The sequence below is a fragment of the Lathyrus oleraceus genome, chromosome 1 (assembly GCF_024323335.1).
Source record: "Lathyrus oleraceus cultivar Zhongwan6 chromosome 1, CAAS_Psat_ZW6_1.0, whole genome shotgun sequence".
Lineage (NCBI taxonomy): Eukaryota > Viridiplantae > Streptophyta > Magnoliopsida > Fabales > Fabaceae > Lathyrus > Lathyrus oleraceus.
Window position 1 is genome coordinate 404,973,637 of NC_066579.1, and position 25,442 is coordinate 404,999,078.

At 36.3% G+C, this 25,442-nt stretch overlaps 2 protein-coding genes across 2 annotated transcripts in view; both read left to right on the top strand.

Moving 5' to 3' along the window:
• The first annotated feature begins 2,971 nt into the window (after positions 1-2,971).
• Positions 2,972-3,582, top strand: LOC127111629 (NAC domain-containing protein 1). The gene is made up of 2 exons (XM_051046191.1): positions 2,972-3,047; positions 3,275-3,582. The coding sequence occupies exons 1-2, from the start codon at positions 2,972-2,974 to the stop codon at positions 3,580-3,582; spliced, it is 384 nt and encodes a 127-aa protein (XP_050902148.1).
• Positions 3,583-23,106: 19,524 nt separating this feature from the next.
• The window catches only part of LOC127111646 (protein NTM1-like 9), a 30,735-nt gene continuing 28,399 nt past the window's right edge, over positions 23,107-25,442 (top strand). The window contains exons 1-2 of the mRNA XM_051046192.1: positions 23,107-23,311; positions 23,410-23,601. Coding sequence (XP_050902149.1) covers positions 23,107-23,311; positions 23,410-23,601 — 397 coding nt within the window. The remainder of the gene's footprint in view (positions 23,312-23,409; positions 23,602-25,442) is intronic.

Consider the following 25,442-nt stretch of genomic DNA (forward strand, 5'->3'; position numbering starts at 1 on the left):
TCGCTTCTTATGACTCATTTTAATTCATGGTGTTACGCGTGGACTTTGGTCTATGGTGGAAGCGCGCTTCTGGAGCGTATGATCTGCCAGCTCAATTAATGAGCTCAGATCTAACGCTTCTTGTTTTTTTGAATTTCTTATTTTCTGATTTTATTTCTTTTATTTCCATTATTTTCAAAAATTCATATCTTCTTCATTTTAAATCCAAAAAATATGGGACCAATTGCATTCTTCTCCAAATAAATTCTAGTCTCTGATTTTGATTTTTAATATTTTTTATTTTATCATTTGATATTTTTTGTGAATTTTCTCTTTTCTGGTTATTTTTAATTCATTTTAAATAGTTTTTGATATCCAAAAAATACAAAAATATTTTCCTAACCTATTTGAATGATGATGGATCTATGAAAAATATTCTCATCAATTTTTTAATTGATTTGAGATTTATTTGAGATTTTAGTTCAATTAGGTTATTTTTATTCATTTTTAATTGATTAAAAATAGTTTCTGACTTTTAAAAATGCTGAAATTTTTTGTCAAACTTTGTTTGACCTTGTTGAACTTGGGATAAATCACTTGGACCTTTCAAGGTTGATTTGAAGTGATTTTGAAGTTTGACCTTTTCTTTTATTTTTAATTCAAGTTTATTTTAATATTAAAAATGCCAAAAATATTTTGTTTATTGTTTAACTTCCAATCTTCATCTCATTTCTGATTTCTCATTGTTTGACTTTGACTTTCAATGTCATTTGGTCAATACACATGGATTGGTACATTTTTTATTTCACCTTATGCATTTTGATCCTTCCATTTCCTTATCCATTCTTCATCTCCTTATTCTTCTTCCTTTTTCTTTTTGATCAATGAGTTGAAGGTTGATAAGTTGACATTGATTAAAGAGACTTAATCTTCTTTGATTCAAATCTAATTCATCTTGATCAATTGATCAAGTGAATAACTTTGCATTAAGGATAGGTTGTTTCCTAAATCATGCAAAAGACTTAAACCAATACAAGATCAATTCTCTTCTTCTTTTTGGCATGGCAAGTTGTTGGAACTTGGTTCACTAATCAAGACTTCTAACTTGTGTTGTTGCCTACATTATTATTGACCAGCCTCAGATAGTTGTGACTTCTACATAAGTCCAATTACGATTGCTTAACATAGCGCTAAATTTTGCCTTATGGTACACTAACTATTGACCACTAACAATTAACATTTACCTTATGCACTTTACTTTTATGCAATTTACCATTCTTGTACATATTATTCATTTGCTTTTTCCTTTACTCATTGGAGCACATGTTTATGTTAATCCCATTTGCCTTTTGCTCACTTGAGCACATAATTGTGTATATACTATTGTGTTTGTGTTTTGTTTTGATTGTTGTGAACAAAATGCAAAGAAATGGACAAAATGGACTTAGATCTTAGGACTTTCCCTATGCAAATTTGGAGTCAAAGAGCAACTAGGCATTGGGCCTTTAGAGTGCTATAAAAAGTCAAAGAGCAACTAGGCATTGAGCCTTTAGAATGCTTAAAATTGAAGATGACATTGAAAGGACCATATTCTAAACTCCCTCTTGTCCATTCTTTGATTGTGTTATAGAACCTTTTGATGTGTGTTTTCTTGTGCTAGGAGTTCCAACTTGAGCTTAATTGAGGAACCATTATCATGAGCTTCCAAGAGAGAGAGATCCAAGAGGCATTGAGGAGTCTTTCCAAGAGTTCATTTGATTGTTGATTGCTTGAGTTTATGCTTTGTGTGATTGCTTATTCCAAAGGATGGGAGCTACTTGGATCATCAATATGATCTCAAGAAGGGAACTCCATTGTGGTTTTACTTCTTTTCCCTCACCTTTTTGCTTTACTTAGGACTTTAGCCCTTCTTCTTCTTCTCTCAACTCTAACCCAAGCCAAAACTTTTGTGCAAACATTTCACTCTTGTTTTCAACATTAGAAACCTAAGCCTTATGCTTTTGATTTTTCAAACTTTCTTTTCATAATACTTATTTTGAATTGAATCTTTAAGTTCACTTTGACCATTTTGTATATACTTCTAATTGGTAAATATAACCCATTCGAATGTCTTTTTTGTGGTTCCAATGGCCACTTCCTTAATCAAATTTTTCATAACCTTTAGCTGTTAGGTTTGAGTTATCTTGGTGGTGGATGTAATACTCACCTATATCCTTAGTGATGGACAATGAGTCTTCCATGCTTATTATAGGGTTAACCCCTCACTAGCATGTTGAAGCTATCCTCACATGGTGGATTTATGGTTTTAGGTTGAGTTTTCTCCCTTTGATAACAAAAGACCTTAAGGCTTTTGGACCAATCAATTCACCAACTCATTTTTGAGATTTTTACCCCGAACTACGAGGTTTTGATCCTAATCTTTTTTAAGATGGTACGTAGGCAATGGGTTTATCCATCCAAACACAAAAATGTAAATAACTTGTATAATCTCTTCTCATCTCTTCAATCATGTTTGCACAAATAAACTTTCACAAAACAACAACCTTGCAACAAATGTGAAAAGGGCTCCCTAGGAGTACCTAGGATGTTTTGGGTGCCTAACACCTTCCCATTGCATAACCAACCCCCTTACCCAGATCTCTGACTCTCTTTTACTAGTTTTTGATTCGATAAAACTATTAGGTTTTTGTTCGCTTTCTAACCATTCCTTTGGATAAATAGAAGTGCAGTGGCGACTCGACTTGTATGATTTATCTTGTATTTAGTCAATATCTCTAATGGTAACGAATACCCCGCTACAATATTGTAACTGTAAATTCCGAAAATAAAGGTAAAATTATTCAATCTTTTAAATAGCAAAAGATATAGTAGTTTGAAACTCATGTAAAAAGATCTAATCACAACTGAAAAATGAGACCTATAAATACAACAACCTACCAATAATTATTTTATTCATTCATTATTTTCATCCATCTTCTTTTGTGCTAGCAACATGCAGTCTCAACTTTCTAATGATGTTACGACAAATAATGAGATTGAAGACATAAATCTCATTACATTACCACCAGGTTACAGATTCAACCCTAATGATATTTAGCTGATTGATTATTATTTGAAACAAAAATTACAAAGTGTTCACATAGTTCCACCAAGGATTCATGACGTTGATGTTTACAAATTTTCTCCTCAACAATTAGGTATGTTATTATACATCAAAAACATTCATTTATTTTTATCATTTCTTTAATATTTTTATATTCTTTTTGTTGATTTTGTGTTGGTATATTCTTTGCAGAAAATAATTATAAATTCAAAGGAGAGGACACAATGTATTTTTTTACGCCAAGAAGTAAGAAGTATGAAAATGGGCAACGTCCTGATCGAGCAGTTGAAAATCATGGTTTTTGGAAAGCTACTGGAAAAGAAAATTCAGTGATGAATAATGATGTTGAAATTGGATTCAAAAGAAGTTTAGTGTTTTACACAGGTAAACAAGGAAAGACTAAAGAGTTAGTGAATTTGAAGACCAATTGGATTATGCAAGAGTTCAGAATCAAAGATTTTACAATTTCTGGTGCAACTCTTTATAGTAATAAGGTATGATATACATATTGTTAAAAATGTGTTTTAATTTTTTTAATAAATATATATATTATTAATGATGGTGTTAGTAACAATAAAATATAAGAGAAGAAGTTCAGTTTATTTAATTAATAAATTTTTTAAATGTTAATGTAAAAAAATTCTTAAAATTTATATTAAATTAAATTAAAAATAATATTTAATTTTTATTTTGAGTTTAAATAATAAGTAGTTCTATGTTCTAGTAAGTGACAAGAAGTATTTAACTTTCAAAATATTAAAGTAAAATAGTAGTAACAAACTAGAAAATAATAGTTAGTTTTATATTCTAGTAAATGATAAGAAATAGTTAACTTTCAAAAGACTAGAGAAAAATAGTAGTAACAAACTATTGCGTAATTATATTCAATAACAAAACTAAAAATAATTGTAAACTTTATTTTTTTGATAGTTAAAATATTAAATTAATAAATTATTTCATTATAAAATGTTCATTAGTTATGTATCACATGGTTATAAATTTTGTAAATGGTTTTGTATATTTCCATACCATTTTCATTTATTTGAGTTTTTACTTCATGATATTTTTATATGAAAAAATCACTAATTTTTCGTTTTTAAAAATGAATTCATTAACTTTTAATTTTAACTCATTTAAAATAAATTCAAGTTCTCATTTTTTTAAACATTATTGTTTATATATTTTGTGTGTGAAAAAGTAGTATTATTTATCTTAAATGTATACAAAAAGTAGAATCTCATGCAAATATCATATTTTTATGTTATAGGATGATTGGGTTTTATGCAAAATTCATGAGCATAAGTATGCAATGAAATGTCAAATTAAAAGTCAAAACAACAAAAAGGTGACAACATCTACCAATGTGGTTGTTCCTCTACCATGCAAACCCATTCAGCATTCAATGACTCAACAAATGCAAGATTCTATGTTAGAACACATGATGATTCAATCTCAACTTAATCAACATTCTCAATTTCAACCAATAGAAGTTCCCTTATCAGCAAATATGATTGGTATCTTACACTATCAATTAAATCAACATTCTCAAGATCAAGCAATGCAAGATTATTTGTCTGTAAACAATTCACAATATCAATTTGTTCAACATTCTCATGCTCAACAAATGCAAGATTTTCGATTACCGAACATGATGTTTCAAAACCAAGCCAATAAACATTTTAGGACACAACAAATTAATACAAGATTTATTGTCACGATATCAATATTTTAATGCTCAACAAAGACAATATTCTTTGTCGACATATGCAACTTCCATGCCATAAGATCAACATTTTGAAACCGCAATGGAAGAAGATTATAGTGATCCATGGAAGTTTATAAACTTCGATAATATTGAAAAAGTTTGATTTTATTAAGATCAAATTATTTACTTTACGTAAGTCACCAAATATACCACATGTATGGTTTTTCTTTTGAAAGAAAACCATGTTATCTCATGTAAAAACTACATCCGTTTATTGTTTATGAAATGCACCTTTCAAATATTTTTAAAGTTGTTTTACATAGTTATTTTTAACAATTTAAATTTGAATATGTTATTTTAACTCCCCCTCATTCACATTCATATGTAACATAATCAAGTTTATAGTACTTTAAACACTTGGAATCTAAAATTGGCATAGCTCAAAGTTGTGGTCATAATAATATTATTATAGATAGGTAGTTTTGGTGGATTATTTGTAATCTTGCTCAATTAGGACATTGAAAGCGGCACTGTTGCGCAATTAGCATAACATTTAGACATTTTTATTCCCACCCAATTTTTCAAAAGAAATTTAATTTGGAATTTGTATATTACTTTTAACACAAACTCAACTTGCAACATTTATATCTTATTAATTTAAGAGAGGAAATCTCTATTAATTTTACTATGAGAGTAAAATAATAATATTGATCACAAATAGTATTTATATAGTATGATAGTAAGAGAGATTTTTTTTGTAAGGTTTTTTGTCAATAAAATATGTTTTTCAGATGATCATCAATACCCTTTATTTAAGTGAGGTGTCATAAATTTCCATATGAAAAAACAAGGAAAAAAAATCTATATCTAGTCCATAATCAATTATGCTAAGGATATCTTGGAAACATTTAATCATATATGTAGTATAGTCGATTATATATAAACCGTAATCGATTACTCAATCATAAATAAGTTTATAATTAATTATACAAGTTGACTACTTTTTTTTTCATTTAAAAAAAACTTTTATTAAGGGTTTTTGAAAAAAATATATTTGAAAAATCAATTTTCATTGATAATCACCCTTCCTAGTTCAAGAGACCTATTTTTCATTTTTACTATTCACCCTTACTACACTCATAAGAGTCTCTCTTGAGAATATTCTTGGAATACGAGTAGCCGATTCTCCGATAATATCCGAAAGATGGGATGATGACTATGGGAACCTCTTGTAGAACATGTTTGGCAGGTTTAAACTCTAGTACACTCCCTTTGGGTGGTTCTTAACCGAGACTCCATGCTCGTGACTCGCAACAAACCCTTGATTCGTGGTTGATCCGTTCATGTATCCTTAATATCAATGGAATTTGGGTGTTGATAAGGTGTAAACCATAATCCACCAAAATGGATGATTGATATTAAGGATGATATGATCCATCCCATGACCTTTGTTTGGTGTGCTTTGCTTGATCCTTGAGTGTGATTGTTGCATTCATGCATTCATGCACCCATTTGCATCCATATCATCAATAAATAAGGAAATTTTCAAGGAACTTAAGGAGTTTATTTGCAAATTTTCAGACATGGAAAGACAAAGAAGGAATACAAAGAAGTACAGTTTCAGACAACCCGACTTGAAAGAGTTAAGGAATCTGACATCCTATGTATTAGATCCTTTGGGTTTCAAGGCTCGTTTTGGGAAGCTTCTTCCTCTTCTGACTACTCAGGTGGACGAAGGATTGATGAGTGTATTGGTGCAGTTTTATGATCCCTTGTACCGCTGCTTCACATTTCCGGACTTCCAGCCTTTGCCTACACTTGAGGAGTATGCCTACCTTGTGGGTATACCTATTCTAGATCAGTTGCTGTTCAGTGGCTTGGAGAGTATTCCTACTTCTCGAGAGATAGCAGACATGTTGCACATAGATGAATCTCTGGTTGGTGCTCATATGACTACCAAAGGTGGAATTCAAGGTCTCCCTTCCGAGTTCCTCATTGCTCAAGCTACTGTGTATGGGAATGCCATGAGTGAGGACGCCTTTGAGGCCATATTTGTACTTCTCATCTATGGGTTAGTGTTGTTCCCCAACATCGACAAGTTTGTGGATGTGAACGCTATTAGGATTTTCTCTACTCTTAATCCCGTTCCGACTCTGTTGGGTGACACTTATTTTTCTTTGCATATGAGGAATGCAAAGGGTGGTGGTGCCATTGTGTGCTGTTTGCCTCTGTTGTATAAGTGGTTTATTTCTCACTTACCGCAGACGGTCACCTTCAAGGAGAACAAGGGATGTCTACGGTGGTCCACAAGACTCATGTCTCTCACTAATGATGATATCTCTTGGTACAACTGTGTGTATGATGGTGTGCAGATTATCGACTCTTGTGGTGAATTCCTCAATGTACCTCTTCTTGGTACAGGTGGTGGGATTAACTACAACCCTATTTTGGCACGTCGCCAGCTTGGGTTCCCCCTAAAGGATAAACCCAATAACATTCTGTTAGAGGGTATATTCTTTCAGGAGGGTAAAAATGCCCAAAACTTGAAGGGCAGAATGGTCCGCGCTTGGCGCAAGATTCATAGGAAAGGAAGGAAGGAGTTGGGTCCTAAGAATTGTGTTGCTATGGAGCCTTACATTGCTTGGGTTAGGAAGAGAGCGTCTGAGTATCTCATGCCTTATGAATATCCGAGACCTACACCTTTGGTTATGGCTAGGCCTTCAACCCTCCCTGACCAAGGAGTAGAGGAGTTGAGAGACGAAGACCGCTCACATGCTTGGATCCGTGAACGAGAAGAGTTGCTTCAGCAGATCAAGGAGAAGGATGTTTTGATAGAGTTCCTCGAACATCAGGTTATTGATGATCCTAATGATGCATGGACTTCTCAACTTCCTCAGTCTTCCAAGTTTTGGAAAAGGAAGTACGACCGACTCGCCAAGGAGAAAGCAGATATGGAGGCAGCTTACGAGAGGGAGGTGAAGAGGCTTCGTGCATCTTATCTTCCTGTGTCCCGAGCTTTAGATGATTGTTTCTAGGGATCCATAGGATGATTATTTTCCTTTTCTCTTGTATATGGTTACCAATGCTGTACTTCTTTGGTGTAAAATATTTCCCAGATATTATGTTTCCATATAAAAGTGTTTAATATTTCCAAACTTTGCAAATGGAACCCTAAAGTTCCTTTGAAATAAAAGAAAAAATCATATGCAAGAGCATTGCATGCATCATGTGCATAAGCAGGTTTTGTTCCCGACTTCTTGTCCTGTGGTCTGACTTTGTGTTCTTCATTTATTTTGAAGACAAGCTGACTCACCGGTACTACACCAGAGCCAACATTTCGAGACTGATGGATCATTTGGAACAAGAGAACCGCGAACTGAAAGAGGAAGTGGCCAGATTAAGCGCCTTGATAGAATCATTCATGGCTGCCCAGAGCCAGTCTTCTCCAACACCTTTAACTCCTCCCTAGAGGACCGTCATCTCTGAGATTGTCTCCTCGACTGTGCCTGCAGCCAGTGCACACTTTGCTCCAACGGCCATGCCAGCCGGATTCCCGTGAGGGATGCCTCCCAATTTCATGCCCGAGGGTCCTGCTCCCACCTTTGCTTCTATGCCGACATCTAGCCCAGTCCTTGCTGTTCCTCCTCCTGTCGTGCATACTCTGCCCAGAGTAGACGACACCATCTATCATTCTGAGCCGCCTGAGGGCCCAGATGTCTATGAGAAGATGGATGCTATGAACGATCAATTTCTTGAGCTTCACAAGGAATTGAAAACTCTCAGAGGAAAGGATCTTTTCGGCAAGTCTGCTGCCGAACTCTGCTTGGTTCCTAATGTGAAGATCCCTGTGAAATTCAAGGTCCCTGACTTAGAAAAATACAAGGGAAATACTTGCCCTCTCAGCCACCTGGTCATGTATGCCAGGAAAATGTCGACTCAGACCGACAATGACCAATTGCTCATCCACTACTTTCAGGACAGTTTGTCCGGTGCTGCTTTGCGTTGGTACATGGGTTTAAACAGTGCGAACATCCGATCCTTCAACGATCTTGGCGAGGCCTTCGTCAAACAATACAAGTATAATATGGATATGGCTCCCGATAGGGATCAATTGAGGGCCATGTCCCAGAAGGACAAGGAAACATTCAAAGAATACGCCCAGAGGTGGCGAGAGGTAGCAGCACAGATCGTGCCTCTGCTAGAAGAGAAAGAGATGACCAAGATCTTTTTGAAGACCTTGAGTTCTTTTTATTATGAGCGGATGATTGCTAGCGCTCCTTCTGACTTCACCGAGATGGTGAATATGGGGATGCGTCTAGAAGAAGAGGTTAGAGAAGGACGTTTGACAAGAGAAGAAGGCTCTTCTGCCAAACGTTATAGGGCGTTTGCGAAAAAGAAAGAAGGAGAGGCACATGATGTGACTTCTCATATGAAACCAAGAAGACCCTCTGTGAGGAGGAAGGCCGTGCGTCCCGTCGGTAACCAGCACCAGGTGGCTCATATAGCACCTATCTTTAGAGATAATCAACAATACCAGCAACATAACAACAATCAGCAACCACATCCGCAATATCAACATCAACAGCACCGTCCGCAACAGCAGGCCTACCAGCCTCGAAACGGTAATCAAACCAGCACGAGTTACGAGAGGAAAAGGGTCACCTTCGATCCTATTCCGATGACGTATGCAGAGTTATATCCTTCTTTGATAGAGAGGAAGTTGATTACTCCGCGAGACCCACCGGCTATACCTACTAACCCCCAGTGGTGGTATAAGCCCGAATTACACTGTGTTTATCATTCTGGTGCTCCCGGCCACGACGTGGAGAATTGCTACCCTTTGAAGACCAAAGTTCGAGACCTTGTGAGGTGTGGCATTTTATGTTTTGAGGACGTAGGTCCTAATGTGAAGAAGAACCCATTGTCCGGGCATGGGAAGTCTGTCAACATGGTCCAGGGCTGCCCTGGCAAATACAAAGTCAAATATGTCAGTCATATTCGACAATCTCTGGTTGAGATGCATCATTTGCTATGTGATTATAGTCATTATGAGCATGACCACGATAGATGCCGAGTCTGTTCTGTTAATCAAAAGAGGTTGTCGCCAGGTGCGCAAAGATGTCCAAGAAATGCTGGATGAAGGAGTTATTGAGATCCTTCAAAACAGAAATGTTGACGAAGACGCCGATGAGGTCAACGTGATTTCTCCAGTATTCCGGATCCCCGAGCCTGTTATCATCAAGTATGATGGTAGCAAGCAGAAGGCTTCTCCTGCTCTCATCATTAAGCCAGTCGGACCGGTAGCGTACTCTTCTGAAAAGGCGGTCCCCTATCGCTATAATGTTGTCGCGGTAGAAAATGGGAAAGAGGTGTCCTTGCCATCCTCATCTGTTGTAAATATTGCTGATGTTAGCGGTTTGACCCGTAGTGGTCGTGTATTTTCAGCACCGCCAAAGCCTCAAGCGGATGCTCGAGTAAGAATTAATGCTGATTCTGTTGAACGCCCGATTGGGAATGCTGTGAGCTCTCCGAACCCGACACTTGTTGTTCAGCCCTCCTCTACATTGAGAACTCCTGCTTCTGTTGACCCGAGCGGAAATATGAAAGAAGACTGTGATGAGATGTTGAAGCTCATCAAAAGGAGCGAGTACAATGTTGTAGACCAGCTTCTACAAACGCCATCCAAAATATCCGTGATATCATTGCTTTTGAATTCAGAACCACACCGAGAGGCTCTGCAGAAAGTTTTGGATGTGGCATATGTGGATCATGATGTCACGATAGAACAATTCGATAGCATTGTTGTAAACATTACTGCTTGTAACAACTTGAGCTTTTGTGACTCTGATCTCCCCAAGGAGGGAAGAGACCACAACTTGGCATTACATATATCTATGGGTTGCAAAGATGACACCATGTCCAACGTGCTGGTGGATATTGGGTCATCATTGAACGTATTGCCGAAATCCACTCTCTCGAAGTTGTCATATCAAGGGCCTCCCATGAGGCAGAGTGGAGTAGTTGTGAAGGCTTTCGATGGGTCTCGCAAAACTGTGATTGGTGAGATTGATCTCCCAGTCAAAATCAGACCAAGTGATTTCCAGATTACCTTCCAGGTTATGGACATTCACCCATCGTATAGCTGTCTCTTAGGCAGACCATGGATTCACGAGGCAGGCGCTGTGACATCCACCCTACACCAGAAATTGAAATTTGTGAAGAATAAGAAGCTGGAGGTGGTAGGGGGAGAAAAGGCTCTCCTGGTTAGCCATTTGTCTTCCTTCTCATATATAGATGCTGAGGATGAAGTTGGAACTCCTTTCCAAGCTTTATCTATTGCTGAACCTATTGAGAAAAGAACTCCTTCATTTACTTCTTACAAAGATGCAAAGTTGGCCATTGAGCGTGGTACAACTGCTGGATTAGGGAAAATGATTGAGCTAGAAGATAACAAGTCCCGGGCTGGCATGGGTTATTCATCTGGGGTTTCTAATACGCAAGGGTTGTTCAAGAGTGGAGGTTTCATCCACACTGGTCAAGACGAAGAGGTTGCTGCCGTTCTGGAAGAGGACGAAGAGGATTCTGGCAACTTCGTCATCCCTGGGGGAATCTGCAATAATTGGGTCGCTGTGGATATTCCAACAGTCATCCATAAGTCAGAGTAATGTTCATTGTGTTTAAAAACCCTCCTCCCATGCCAAAAGGAGGAGTGATGACATTGTTGGCGCATAAATACAATGATATTTTCATTCAATAGATTCATGTTAAATATTTGTTTTTCCAATTATTTTCCCTTTTCGCTTTTTTTTCATGAAATTGGTGATCACATAAAACCTAAAAATAGAATAAAATCAACCTTTTCATCTGCATAGTGATTTGCCTTGTTTGAATTCTAAAGCTCTTTATATCCAAAATCATTATGCAGGTTAATCAAACCCATTGAACATAATGACCCACCACCAGTTCCCAACTTTGAATTTCCTGTATTTGAGGCGGAAGAAGATGATGTTGAAGAGATTCCCGATGAGATTACCCGTCTACTTGAGCATGAAGAGAAGATCATTCAGCCGCATCTTGAGAATCTGGAAACAGTCAACTTGGGGTCTGAAGATTGTGTGCGAGAGGTGAAGATTTGGGCACTCCTGGAGGAGTCTGTCAAGAAAGGGTTGATTGAGTTGTTACGAGAATATGTTGATGTCTTTGCCTGGTGATATGAAGACATGCCCGGTCTAGATACAAAGATTGTGCAACATTTCCTACCTTTGAAACCTGAGTGTGTGCCTGTGAAGCAGAAGCTCAGAAGAACTCATCCTGATATGGTAGTGAAGATCAAGGAGGAAGTTCAGAAGCAAATTGATGCGGGGTTTCTGGTGACTTCTACATATCCTCAATGGGTAGCTAATATTGTGCCCGTGCCTAAGAAAGATGGAAAAGTCCGGATGTGTGTGGACTATAGAGACTTGAATAAAGCTAGTCCGAAAGATGATTTTCCTCTACCACATATTGATATGTTGGTAGATAATACAGCTAAATTCAATGTCTTCTCCTTTATGGATGGATTTTCCGGATATAATCAGATTATGATGGCACCCAAGGATATGGAGAAGACAACATTCATCACACCTTAGGGAACATTCTGTTATCGAGTGATGCCCTTCGGTTTGAAGAACGCCGGAGCCACGTATCAACGAGCTATGACTACCTTGTTCCATGATATGATGCACAAGGAGATCGAGGTATATGTTGACGACATGATTGCTAAGTCAAGAACGGAAGTTGAACATGTAGAGCACTTGTTGAAGCTTTTTCAGCGTCTGAGAAAGTATAAGCTTCGTCTGAATCCCAACAAGTGTACATTTGGAGTCCGTTCCGGCAAATTATTGGGCTTTATTGTTAGTGAAAGAGGTATTGAGGTTGATCCTGCAAAGGTCAAAGCAATACAAGAGATGCCTGCGCCCAAAACTGAGAAGCAAGTCCGAGGTTTTCTTGGCCGCTTGAATTATATTTCCAGATTCATATCCCACATGACTGCCACATGTGCGCCGATATTCAAGCTCCTCCGGAAAGATCAGTCCCATGATTGGACCGAAGATTGCCAGAAAGCTTTTGATAGCATTAAAGAATATTTATCTGAGCCTCCAATCCTATCTCCGCCCGTGGAAGGAAGACCGTTGATTATGTATCTGACTGTTCTTGAAGACTCAATGGGTTGTGTCCTTGGTCAGCAAGACGAATCAGGAAAGAAAGAGTATGCTATTTACTATTTGAGCAAAAAGTTCACCGATTATGAGTCTCGATATTCCATGCTTGAGAAGACATGATGTGCTTTGGCTTGGGCTGCTAAGCGCTTGCCCCAGTATATGTTAAATCATACGACGTGGTTGATATCCAAAATGGATCCAATCAAGTATATCTTCGAGAAGCCTGCTTTAACAGGGAGGATTGCCCGTTGGCAGATGTTGTTATTTGAGTATGATATTGAGCATCGATCTCAGAAGGCTATTAAAGGTAGTATCTTGGCTGACCACTTGGCACACCAGCCGATCGAAGATTATCAGTCAGTTCAGTATGACTTCCCAGATGAGGAGATTCTGTATTTGAAAATGAAAGATTGCGATGAGCCTACACTCGATGAAGGGCCAGAGCCTGGTTCCAGATGGAGTATGGTGTTTGATGGCGTTGTAAATCAATATGGAAATGGTATTGGGGCAGTGATTATTACTCCTCAGGGCACACATATTCCTTTTAAAGCAAGGCTAACTTTCAAATGCACGAATAATATGGCTGAGTATGAGGCCTGTATTATGGGATTGGAGGAATGCATTAATCTAAGGATCAAGCATCTTGATGTTTATGGTGATTCGGCCCTCGTTGTTAATCAGATTAAGGGTGAATGGGAAACGAATCGGCCTGGTATCATTCCATATAGGGATTATGCGAGGAGGATTTCAACGTTCTTTACTAAGGTTGACTTCCATCATATTCCTCGAGATGAGAATCGGATGGCAGACGCTCTTGCTACACTTGCTTCGATGATTGTGGTAAAACTTTGGAATGAAGTCCCCAATATCACTGTGATGCGCTTGGACAGACCAGCTCATGTGTTTGCAGTAGAAGAGGTGAAAGATGATAAGCCATGGTATTATGATATCAAGCGTTTCCTTCAGAACCAATCTTACCCGCCTGGGGCATCTGTGAAAGATAGGAAGACTCTGAGGAGATTGTTAGGAAGTTTCTACCTCAATGGCGATGTGCTTTATAAGAGAAATTTTGACATGGTTCTGCTCAGATGCGTGGATAGACACGAAGCAAACCTGTTGATGACTGAGGTCCATGAAGTTTCATTTGGTACTCATTCCAATGGACATGCAATGGCAAGAAAGATGTTGAGAGCAGGCTACTATTGGCTGACAATGGAGTCTGACTGTTGCAAGTATGTGAAGAAATGCCATAAGTGTCAAATTTATGCGGATAAGATTCATATTCCCCCAACACTTCTGAATGTGATTTCATCCCCATGGTCTTTCTCCATGTGGGGAGTTGACATGATCGGCATGATAGAGCCAAAAGCGTCCAACGGACACAGATTTATTCTCGTAGCAATTGATTACTTCACCAAGTGGGTTGAAGCGGCATCATATGCAAACGTGACCAGGCAGGTGGTTGTAAAGTTTATCAAGAATCAACTCATATGTCGTTATGGTGTTCCAGATAGGATCATTACTGATAATGGATCTAACTAGAACAACAAAATGATGAAAGAACTGTGTAGTGAATTCAAGATTGCGCATCATAACTCCTCTCCCTACAAACCCAAGATGAATGGGGCTGTTGAAGCTGCTAATAAGAATATCAAGAAGATTATCCAGAAGATGGTTGTCACGTGCAAAGATTGGCACGAGATGCTGCCATTTGCTTTACACGGATATCGTACATCTGTCCGCACTTCAACAGGGGCAACCCCTTTCTCTCTTGTTTATGGCACGGAGGCTGTACTCCCAGTAGAGGTGGAGATCCCATCAATGAGAGTCTTGATGGAAGCCAAGTTGACTGATGCTGAATGGGTTCAGAGTCGTTATGACCAGCTGAATTTGATTGAAGAAAAGAGACTGACTGCCATGTGCCATGGTCAATTATATCAGCAAAGGATGAAGAAAGCTTTTGATAAGAAGGTCAAGCCCCGTGTGTTCCGAGAAGGTGACCTTGTGCTCAAGAAAGTTTTATCTTTCACGCTCGATTCCAGGGGCAAGTGGACTCCAAACTATGAAGGTCCATATGTTGTTAAAAGAGCCTTTTCAGGCGGTGCTTTGATACTTACAACTATGGATGGGGAGGATTTCACTCGTCCTGTGAATTCAGATGCAGTCAAGAAATACTTCGCCTAAAAATAAAAACAGAATAGCTCGCTAAGTTGAAAACCCGAAAGGGCGGCTTAGGCAAAAATGAGTGTCTCGGTGGATTGAAAACCCGAAAAGGCGGTCCAGGCAAAAGATAGAGACATAAAAAATGAATATATGTATCCCGCTAGATTGAGTACCTCATCCTGGGGCAATCTAGGCAAAAATTAGGGATTTGGCAAGTAACTGCATCCTGACAAGACTTTGTTCTACAACTGTCATCCGTCAGAGATTCTTGCTCATTCGTCATCAGCCGAAGCTTCAAATACATCGGATTCAGAATTGGTGGAGAAATGGTCATTATGTTCAATGTAGCCCTTTTCCAATATATATCACCAATTTCAAACTTGTAAAGATCTATGGAGTCTTGCCATTTGCAAACTACCATTCCATCAAATAAATTTGAGCCTTTTATCCAATTATTTGCACTCTTATTTGTTTCTATTCAACAAATGTTTTGCATGTTTTAATTAAAAAAATATCATTGTTTTGAAGAATCGAATTTTTCATAAATTTGTTTTTAAACAAAATGAACATTCACAATGACGAAAGGATACTTAGGAAATCTTCAGTGCTCTCCCAAGGATGGTATGATCCCCAACAGGGTAAGACATTTGTTCATATTCCTGGCATGTTTGTATCCTCTTCCTGCCGGAGCCTTTTGGTTTCTTCTACCAAGCAGGGTGTTTGGTAAGATATTCACCACTTTTCCCTTCAGCAGAGTAGCAACCTTTCCTCCTCAGTAGATGTGATCTCTTTGGTAGTACGGTATTTGGTGGTGACCTTAGAAGCTTCCTGTTTGGTGGTTGATCCCCAAAATCCCTTCACCTTCTCGGATAGATTCCCTAGTGGAGTTGCTTATGTGGCGGATTTTATCTGTGCAAAAACTCCTGTCCTCAACTGGAATGACTGATGTTCATCATCTGCATAGATCTTTTCTTCCTGGTATCTCTTGCCCTCATCAGATTTGGATACTCTCCGGTGAACCTGGCTTTCTCTCTTGAGATGTAGTACCGGATGTTTGAGTCCTTTGGAGCTGTTTGTGTTAGAAATGTCTGTTTGTCAGCATTCATCATACATAAACCATGCATGCGTGCACATAGTTTTCAAACATTCAGATATTCATGATTGCATTCTTTGCCATATATCTTTGTTTGTTATCCCTGCTAGGGGGTAATACATTTCCCAAGCAGATGTCGGTGTCTGATCTCCCCATGTAGAGTCAGCCCCTTAAGCAGAAAGTGTTTATCTTTCCTTCCATATTCCCCACCGAGTTATATCCTCGTGGATGATGGTTGTTTCTGTTCCTTCCCAACATATATTGGGATGGGTTTCCCTATTGAGCTATATCCTCACTAGGACGAGTTTTGATTCAGCTTGCCTCTTTAGTTTGATCCTAGATTGGCTTCTTGTAACTGTTTCCTGCACTCCTCTGTGGTATAGATGAATAGTTGCTCAGTAACCGGAAATTATCCATCTTTGCCCCGGCAGAGTCTGTGGTTTTCTACCTTTATACCGGTAGTTGTAAACCCTATTTCATCCCCTTGCAGAGTTAACCTGATTGATGACGGTTACTCCGCCGTGGTTTTCTACCCAGTATCCGGTAGATGTAATCCCCTCCTTGACGGTTATCTTCATCCAACATTCGGTGTTGATATCCCCTCATTTTCTCGGATAATTGCTCTGATTAAGCAGTTTATCCTCAGCAGTCATCTTTCATATACCGGTTGACTGTAATGTTTGTTGCTCCCCTTGAATGGTCATCATTATATACCTAGTTTCGGTATCCCGATGCCTTTCTCTGTCGGTAGATTTATCCTTTATTAACCCAGTAACCGGTTGTGGATAATCTTCCATGCGAGTATATTATCTATGTTCTGACGGTAATAGATAATATATCTCATGCACTCTTTGGTCGAAGCCTTTTGTTCTTCCCCAGTTAAGTAAGATTCGTATCCCTTTTTTGGAATCGAATGTCCATCCCATAATCGAGTTCGCTTTTAGCCCTCTTTTGGATGATGAGTGTTTTGAGAATATTCCCCAACTCATGCTTTGGTTGGTCACCTATTATATGCCCAGTAACCGGCATCCCTGGTGTTCCCTCCTTCTGCTCCCTATTATGACTTTTTGTCCCCTGTGGAGTCAGATTTTCCTGAGTTGAAATACATCTTTTAAATCTTCCTCAGATGATTTGGTTGATTGATATCTCTCACCCTTGTACCAGTCTTAGATACTCATTCTCCCGGAGCATGTTTTTTCCTCACCCTTATACCGGTGGAATCACATGATCTCTTTTTGAGCTTATTACCCAGTAACCGGTAATACCTCATTTGTTTTCCTCAGCTGAGTCCTTAGTGGACATCCCCACCTGAGTCCGGATTTTTATCCGAAGTATCCGTTGCGGATAATTTTGCTGTATTGGCATATTCCTCAATACATGCATCTTCGAGTTAGCTCGAGTCCTTCCATTGATTTATTTCATGGATTCTCTCTGTGTCTCTCGGTAAGTTTTAAGTCGTGACCTGCTCACGCATTTCTATCCTTTTACTCCCCGGTAGAGTCTCTGTTCCATTTAGGAGTGTGTTACTCCAGTGGATTTTCAATTGTTCCTGATCTCTTTCTTTCTTTGTGGACATATATCCCCACAGAGTATTACAGTTTGCATACATACATTCGCATCATGAGGTCTCTTAGGGACCAAAATTCGTCTCTTTGTTATTATTTAAGCCCATTCTACCCCGCCGAGATGAAGATTTTAACCTTCACTTCTCCGGCTAGAATGACCTTAAATAGGGGCATCTGTAAGACCCCAATTTTGACCCTAAGATCCCTCATGGCATCATGACATTGCATTTGCATTGCCTCAAGGATCATAAGCATCTTGGTTCCCTTTACCTTTGGGTAGGGCCTCTTGTGAGTTGTTTGAGATCACCAAGCATGTTTGAATTGTATATCATTACTTTTCTTATTTTTGTTTATTAACCAAAAGCACAAAAATATGTCACTAACATCTTTTGTTTGTAGCTTGAGTAATCACAAGGTCCAAAGCTTCAAGGAGATCATTGGTACAAAGATATGGCCAAGAGGAGATGAAAGCAAGCATGGTAATGGTCCCCAAAGCTCTCATCCATCAAATATGCCTCCCTAGCATCTCAATTCATCATTTTGATCAAAGCTAGTCAAAGGGTTTGAGGTTTGTTCCCCAAAGAAACCCTAATTCATCTGTGCACCACAATGCCTTGCTCATGAAGCAACCTCAGCCCATGGTCAAATACAATCAAGGTAAGTTCTTCAATTCATCATTTCATGCATATTTGAACTTATTTGAGTGTCCTCAATCATAAATTCATCAAAATATGATTCATGGACTCGAGAAGTTGATCAGTTAATTCATCTGACTATTTTGAAATGCACTAAGACCTAACTTGTTATGTGTTGGTCAAATGGAGATGATCCCAAAATAAAAAATGTTCTGAAGGACAATATGAACAACTTTCATGTTCATAAAAAATTGATTTGAAGCTTGGAAGGTTATCTCCCATTCCAAGACATTATAGGTCATTTTGACTGAAACCCTAATTTTGGGTCAACTTCCCAAGGACATAACTCATTCATTTTTTATAATTTTGAGGTGGGATCAAATGCATTGGAAATCTTAAGATGTCTACTTCAAATGTTATGTTGAACAAAATTTCAAAATCTCAAAGGAAATACATGTGATAATGCAAGACATTATAGGTCCTTTTGGACCAAATGCATTAAAAGGCAAAAAAGTACAACTTCAAGTTCCCATAACGCTTTCATCAAAAATCCAAATGATGCAAAATTTAAGTCCATTTTGATTTTCTTGAAAAGATAGACAACTTTGATGTTGGAGGTTTTTCCATTTGAGGTTTGCATCGTCAAAACTGAGGGGCTTGAACATTGGCTAAATTTAGAAACTTTGCCTTTACATGTTTTGCACCTTGCACTTTAAACTCCAATTTCACCAATTTCCACACTTCAAATGGATTTTTTCCCAACATAACAATTGTTCCTTACATCAAAACCTTTCCAACCATTACTCACATGCTCATGTTTGGATTTGGCAAATGGTATTTTCGAAGAGGAGAAGTTTTTAGTTCAATTATGCATAACACTTCAAAATTCCATGCACAAGCAATTACCATTCAGATTACACGTCCATTTCACTTTGGTATGATTTCATATTGCATTTGGCATTGAATTTGGGCCTTTTGCATGATCATGCAAGCCCATGCAATGAATGCCCAATTCCATGCACACGGATTGAATCACACTCTCCTTGCCATTCCATCTATAAATAGGACCTCACTCCATTCAAATTTCATCCATGAATCAACCTGAAATGCTGCAGACTGAAAACCTAACCTCTCACCAAAGAAGCTATTTCACTTTTCTTCAAATTTTTCAGATCTAAAATCCAACTACATCTGGTTGAATCTTTGGATCTAAAGCTTCTAGACCTTCATCCTTTAGTCCATTGCACTTCTGTTTTGCCAAAGGAAGCAAGGAAGCAAGCTCAAATCTCCAAAATCCAAGGTTGTTCTTCAACTGGTTTTTTCTTCGAAACTCATCATCTATTGATCTATTTGCTTGGATTTTGTGTTGGCTGAAGTCCTCTCAATAGAGGCATCATTACTGTGCATTTAATTTTTGAAATCCATCAAGTTCTCATGAACATCACAGAATTTCCATCTCTGATTTCTCTCAAAATAGAGATCTAGAGTGGAATTGAGTGATACAGGGATGATGTACATCATCCCAGCTTTCCAACGGTGTATAGATCGTGTATTTTGGTTAAGCTTTTGAAACCTGTAAATGTCACCGGAATCTTCATGCTCACCAGAGAAGAAGGTGGCTCCGGTGGCCGTCCCATTGCCAGATCCAATTTGGATCGTTGGATGCATTTTCCAGATCTAATCCTGGCCTTCGCTTGTTATGACTCATTTTAATTCATGGTGTTACGCGTGGACTTTGGTCTATGGTGGAAGCGCGCTTCTGGAGCGTATGATCTGCCAGCTCAATTAATGAGCTCAGATCTAACGCTCCTTGTTTTTTTGAATTTCTTATTTTCTGATTTTATTTCTTTTATTTCCATTATTTTCAAAAATTCATATCTTCTTCATTTTAAATCCAAAAAATATGGGACCAATTGCATTCTTCTCCAAATAAATTCTAGTTTCTGATTTTGATTTTTAATATTTTTTATTTTATTATTTGATATATTTTGTGAATTTTCTCTTTTCTGGTTATTTTTAATTCATTTTAAATAGTTTTTGATATCCAAAAAATACAAAAATATTTTCCTAACCTATTTGAATGATGATGGATCTATGAAAAATATTCTCATCAATTTTTTAATTGATTTGAGATTTATTTGAGATTTTAGTTCAATTAGGTTATTTTTATTCATTTTTAATTGATTAAAAATAGTTTCTGACTTTTAAAAATGCTGAAATTTTTTGTCAAACTTTGTTTGACCTTGTTGAACTTGGGATAAATCACTTGGACCTTTCAAGGTTGATTTGAAGTGATTTTGAAGTTTGACCTTTTCTTTTATTTTTAATTCAAGTTTATTTTAATATTAAAAATGCCAAAAATATTTTGTTTATTGTTTAACTTCCAATCTTCATCTCATTTCTGATTTCTCATTGTTTGACTGTGACTTTCAATGTCATTTGGTCAATACACATGGATTGGTACATTTTTTAATTCACCTTATGCATTTTGATCCTTCCATTTCCTTATCCATTCTTCATCTCCTTATTCTTCTTCCTTTTTATTTTTGATCAATGAGTTGAAGGTTGATAAGTTGACATTGATTAAGGAGACTTAATCTTCTTTGACTCAAATCTAATTCATCTTGATCAATTGATCAAGTGAATGACTTTGCATTAAGGATAGGTTGTTTCCTAAATCATGCAAAAGACATAAACCAATACAAGATCAATTCTCTTCTTCTTTTTGGCATGGCAAGTTGTTGGAACTTGGTTCACTAATCAAGACTTCTAACTTGTGTTGTTGCCTACATTATTATTGACCGACCTCAGATAGTTGTGACTTCTACATAAGTCCAATTACGATTGCTTAACATAGCGCTAAATTTTGCCTTATGGTACACTAACTATTGACCACTAACAATTAACATTTACCTTATGCACTTTAATTTTATGCAATTTACCATTCTTGTACATATTATTCATTTGCTTTTTCCTTTGCTCATTGGAGCACATGTTTATGTTAATGTCATTTGCCTTTTGCTCACTTGAGCACATAATTGTGTATATACTATTGTGTTTGTGTTTTGTTTTGATTGTTGTGAACCAAATGCAAAGAAATGGACAAAATGGACTTAGATCTTAGGACTTTCCCTATGCAAATTTGGAGTCAAAGAGTAACTAGGCATTGGGCCTTTAGAGTGCTATAAAAAGTCAAAGAGCAACTAGGCATTGAGCCTTTAGAATGCTTAATATTGAAGATGACATTGAAATGACCATATTCTAAACTCCCTCTTGTCCATTCTTTGATTGTGTTATAGAACCTTTTGATGTGTGTTTTCTTGTGCTAGGAGTTCCAACTTGAGCTTAATTGAGGAACCATTACCATGAGCTTCCAAGAGAGAGAGATCCAAGAGGCATTGAGGAGTCTTTCCAAGAGTTCATTTGATTGTTGATTGCTTGAGTTTATGCTTTCTGTGATTGCTTATTCCAAAGGATGGGAGCTACTTGGATCATCAATATGATCTCAAGAAGGGAACTCCATTGTGGTTTTACTTCTTTTCCCTCACCTTTTTTGCTTTACTTAGGACTTTAGCCCTTCTTCTTCTTCTCTCCACTCTAACCCAAGCCAAAACTTTTATGCAAACATTTAACTCTTGTTTTCAACATTAGAAACCTAAGCCTTATGCTTTTGATTTTTCAAACTTTCTTTTCATAATACTTATTTTGAATTGAATCTTTAAGTTCACTTTGACCATTTTGTATATACTTCTAATTGGTAAATATAACCCATTCGAATGTCTTTTTTGTGGTTCCAATGGCCACTTCCTTAATCAAAATTTTCACAACCTTTAGCTGTTAGGTTTGAGTTATCTTGGTGGTAGATGTAATACTCACCTATATCTTTAGTGATGGACAATGAGTCTTCCATGCTTATTGTAGGGTTAACCTCTCACTAGCATGTTGAAGATATCCTCACATGGTGGATTTGTGGTTTTAGGTTGAGTTTTCTCCCTTTGATAACAAAAGACCTTAAGGCTTTTGGACCAATCAATTCACCAACTCATTTTTGAGATTTTTACCCCGAACTACGAGGTTTTGATCATAATCTTTTTTAAGATGGTACATAGGCAATGGGTTTATCCATCCAAACACAAAAATATAAATAACTTGTATAATCTCTTCTCATCTCTTCAATCATGTTTGCACAAATAAACTTTCACAAAACAACAACCTTGCAAGAAATGTGAAAAGGGCTCCCTAGGAGTACCTAGGATGTTTTGGATGCCTAACACCTTCCCATTGAATAACCAACCCCCTTACCCAGATCTCTGACTCTCTTTTACTAGTTTTTGATTCGATAAAACTATTAGGTTTTTGTTCGCTTTCTAACCATTCCTTTGGATAAATAGAAGTGCAGTGGCGACTCGACTTGTATGATTTACCTTGGATTTAGTCAATATCTCTAATGGTAACGAATACCCCGCTACAATATTGTAACTGTAAATTCCGAAAATAAAGGTAAAATTATTCAATCTTTTAAATAGCAAAAGATATAGTAGTTTGAAACTCATGTAAAAAGATCTAATCACAACTGAAAAATGAGACCTATAAATACAACAGCCTACCAATAATTATTTTATTCATTCATTATTTTCATCCATCTTCTTTTGTGCTAGCAACATGCAGTCTCAACTTTCTAATGATGTTACGACAAATAATGAGATTGAAGACATAAATCTCATTACATTACCACCAGGTTACAGATTCAACCCTAATGATATTGAGCTGATTGATTATTATTTGAAACAAAAATTACAAGGTGTTCACATAGTTCCACCAAGGATTCATGACGTTGATGTTTACAAATTTTCTCCTCAACAATTAGGTATGTTATTATACATCAAAAACATTCATTTATTTTTATCATTTCTTTAATATTTTTATATTCTTTTTGTTGATTTTGTGTTGGTATATTCTTTGCAGAAAATAGTTATAAATTCAAAGGAGAGGACACAATGTATTTTTTTACGCCAAGAAGTAAGAAGTATGAAAATGGACAACGTCCTGATCGAGCAGTTGAAAATCATGGTTTTTGGAAAGCTACTGGAAAAGAAAATTCAGTGATGAATAATGATGTTGAAATTGGATTCAAAAGAAGTTTAGTGTTTTACACAGGTAAACAAGGAAAGGCTAAAGAGTTAGTGAATTTGAAGACCAATTGGATTATGCAAGAGTTCAGAATCAAAGATTTTACAATTTCTTGTGCAACTCTTTATAATAATAAGGTATGATATACATATTGTTAAAAATGTGTTTTAATTTTTTTAATAAATATATTTATTATTAATGATGGTGTTAGTAACAATAAAATATAAGAGAAGAAGTTCAGTTTATTTAATTAATAAATTTTTTATATGTTAATGTAAAAAAATTCTTAAAATTTATATTAAATTAAATTAAAATTAATATTTAATTTTTATTTTGAGTTTAAATAATAAGTAGTTCTATGTTCTAGTAAGTGACAAGAAGTATTTAACTTTCAAAATATTAAAGTAAAATAGTAGTAACAAACTAGAAAATAATAGTTAGTTTTATATTCTAGTAAATGACAAGAAATAGTTAACTTTCAAAAGACTAAAGCAAAATAGTAGTAACAAACTATTGCGTAATTATATTTAATAACAAAACTAAAAATAATTGTAAACTTTATTTTTTTGATAGTTAAAATATTAAATTAATAAATTATTTCATTATAAAATGTTCATTAGTTATGTATCACATGCTTATAAATTTTGTAAATGGTTTTGTATATTTCCATACCATTTTCATTTATTTGAGTTTTTACTTCATGATATTTTTATATGAAAAAATCACTAATTTTTCGTTTTTAAAAATGAATTCATTAACTTTTAATTTTAACTCATTTAAAATAAATTCAAGTTCTTATTTTTTTAAACATTATTGTTTATATATTTTGTGTGTGAAAAAGTAGTATTATTTATCTTAAATGTATACAAAAAGTAGAATCTCATGCAAATTTCATATTTTTATGTTATAGGATGATTGGGTTTTATGCAAAATTTATGAGCATAAGTATGGAATGAAATGTCAAATTAAAAGTCAAAACAACAAAAAGGTGACAACATCTACCAATGTGGTTGTTCCTCCACCATGCAAACCCATTCAACATTCAATGACTCAACAAATGCAAGATTCTATGTTAGAACACATGATGATTCAATCTCAACTTAATCAACATTCTCAATTTCAACCAATAGAAGTTCCCTTATCAGCAAATATGATTGGTATCTCACACTATCAATTAAATCAACATTCTCAAGATCAAGCAATGCAAGATTATTTGTCTGTAAACAATTCACAATATCAATTTGTTCAACATTCTCATGCTCAACAAATGCAAGATTTTCGATTACCGAACATGATGTTTCAAAACCAAGCCAATAAACATTTTAGGACACAACAAATACAAGATTTATTGTCACGATATCAATATTTTAATGCTCAACAAAGACAATATTCTTTGTCGACAGATGCAACTTCCATGCCACAAGATCAACATTTTGAAACCGCAATGGAAGAAGATTATAGTGATCCATGGAAGTTTATAAACTTCGATAATATTGAAAATTATGTTAATTATTTTGAAAAAGTTTGATTTTATTAAGATCAAATTATTTACTTTACGTAAGTCACCAAATATACCACATGTATGGTTTTTCTTTTGAAAGAAAACCATGTTATCTCATGTAAAAACTACATCCGTTTATTGTTTATGAAATGCACCTTTCAAATATTTTTAAAGTTGTTTTACATAGTTATTTTTAACAATTTAAATTTGAATATGTTATTTTAACTCCCCCTCATTCACATTCATATGTAACATAATCAAGTTTATAGTACTTTAAACACTTGGAATCTAAAATTGGCATAGCTCAAAGTTGTGGTCATAATAATATTATTATAGATAGGTAGTTTTGGTGGATTATTTGTAATCT

Excerpts from the sequence above, each read along its gene's own strand:
- LOC127111629 (XM_051046191.1), top strand. The coding sequence starts at position 2,972 with ATGCAGTCTCAACTTTCTAATGATGTTACGACAAATAATGAGATTGAA. Across the intron at positions 3,048-3,274 it reads TCTCATTACATTACCACCAG|AAAATAATTATAAATTCAAA; the intron begins GTTACAGATTCA and ends TATTCTTTGCAG.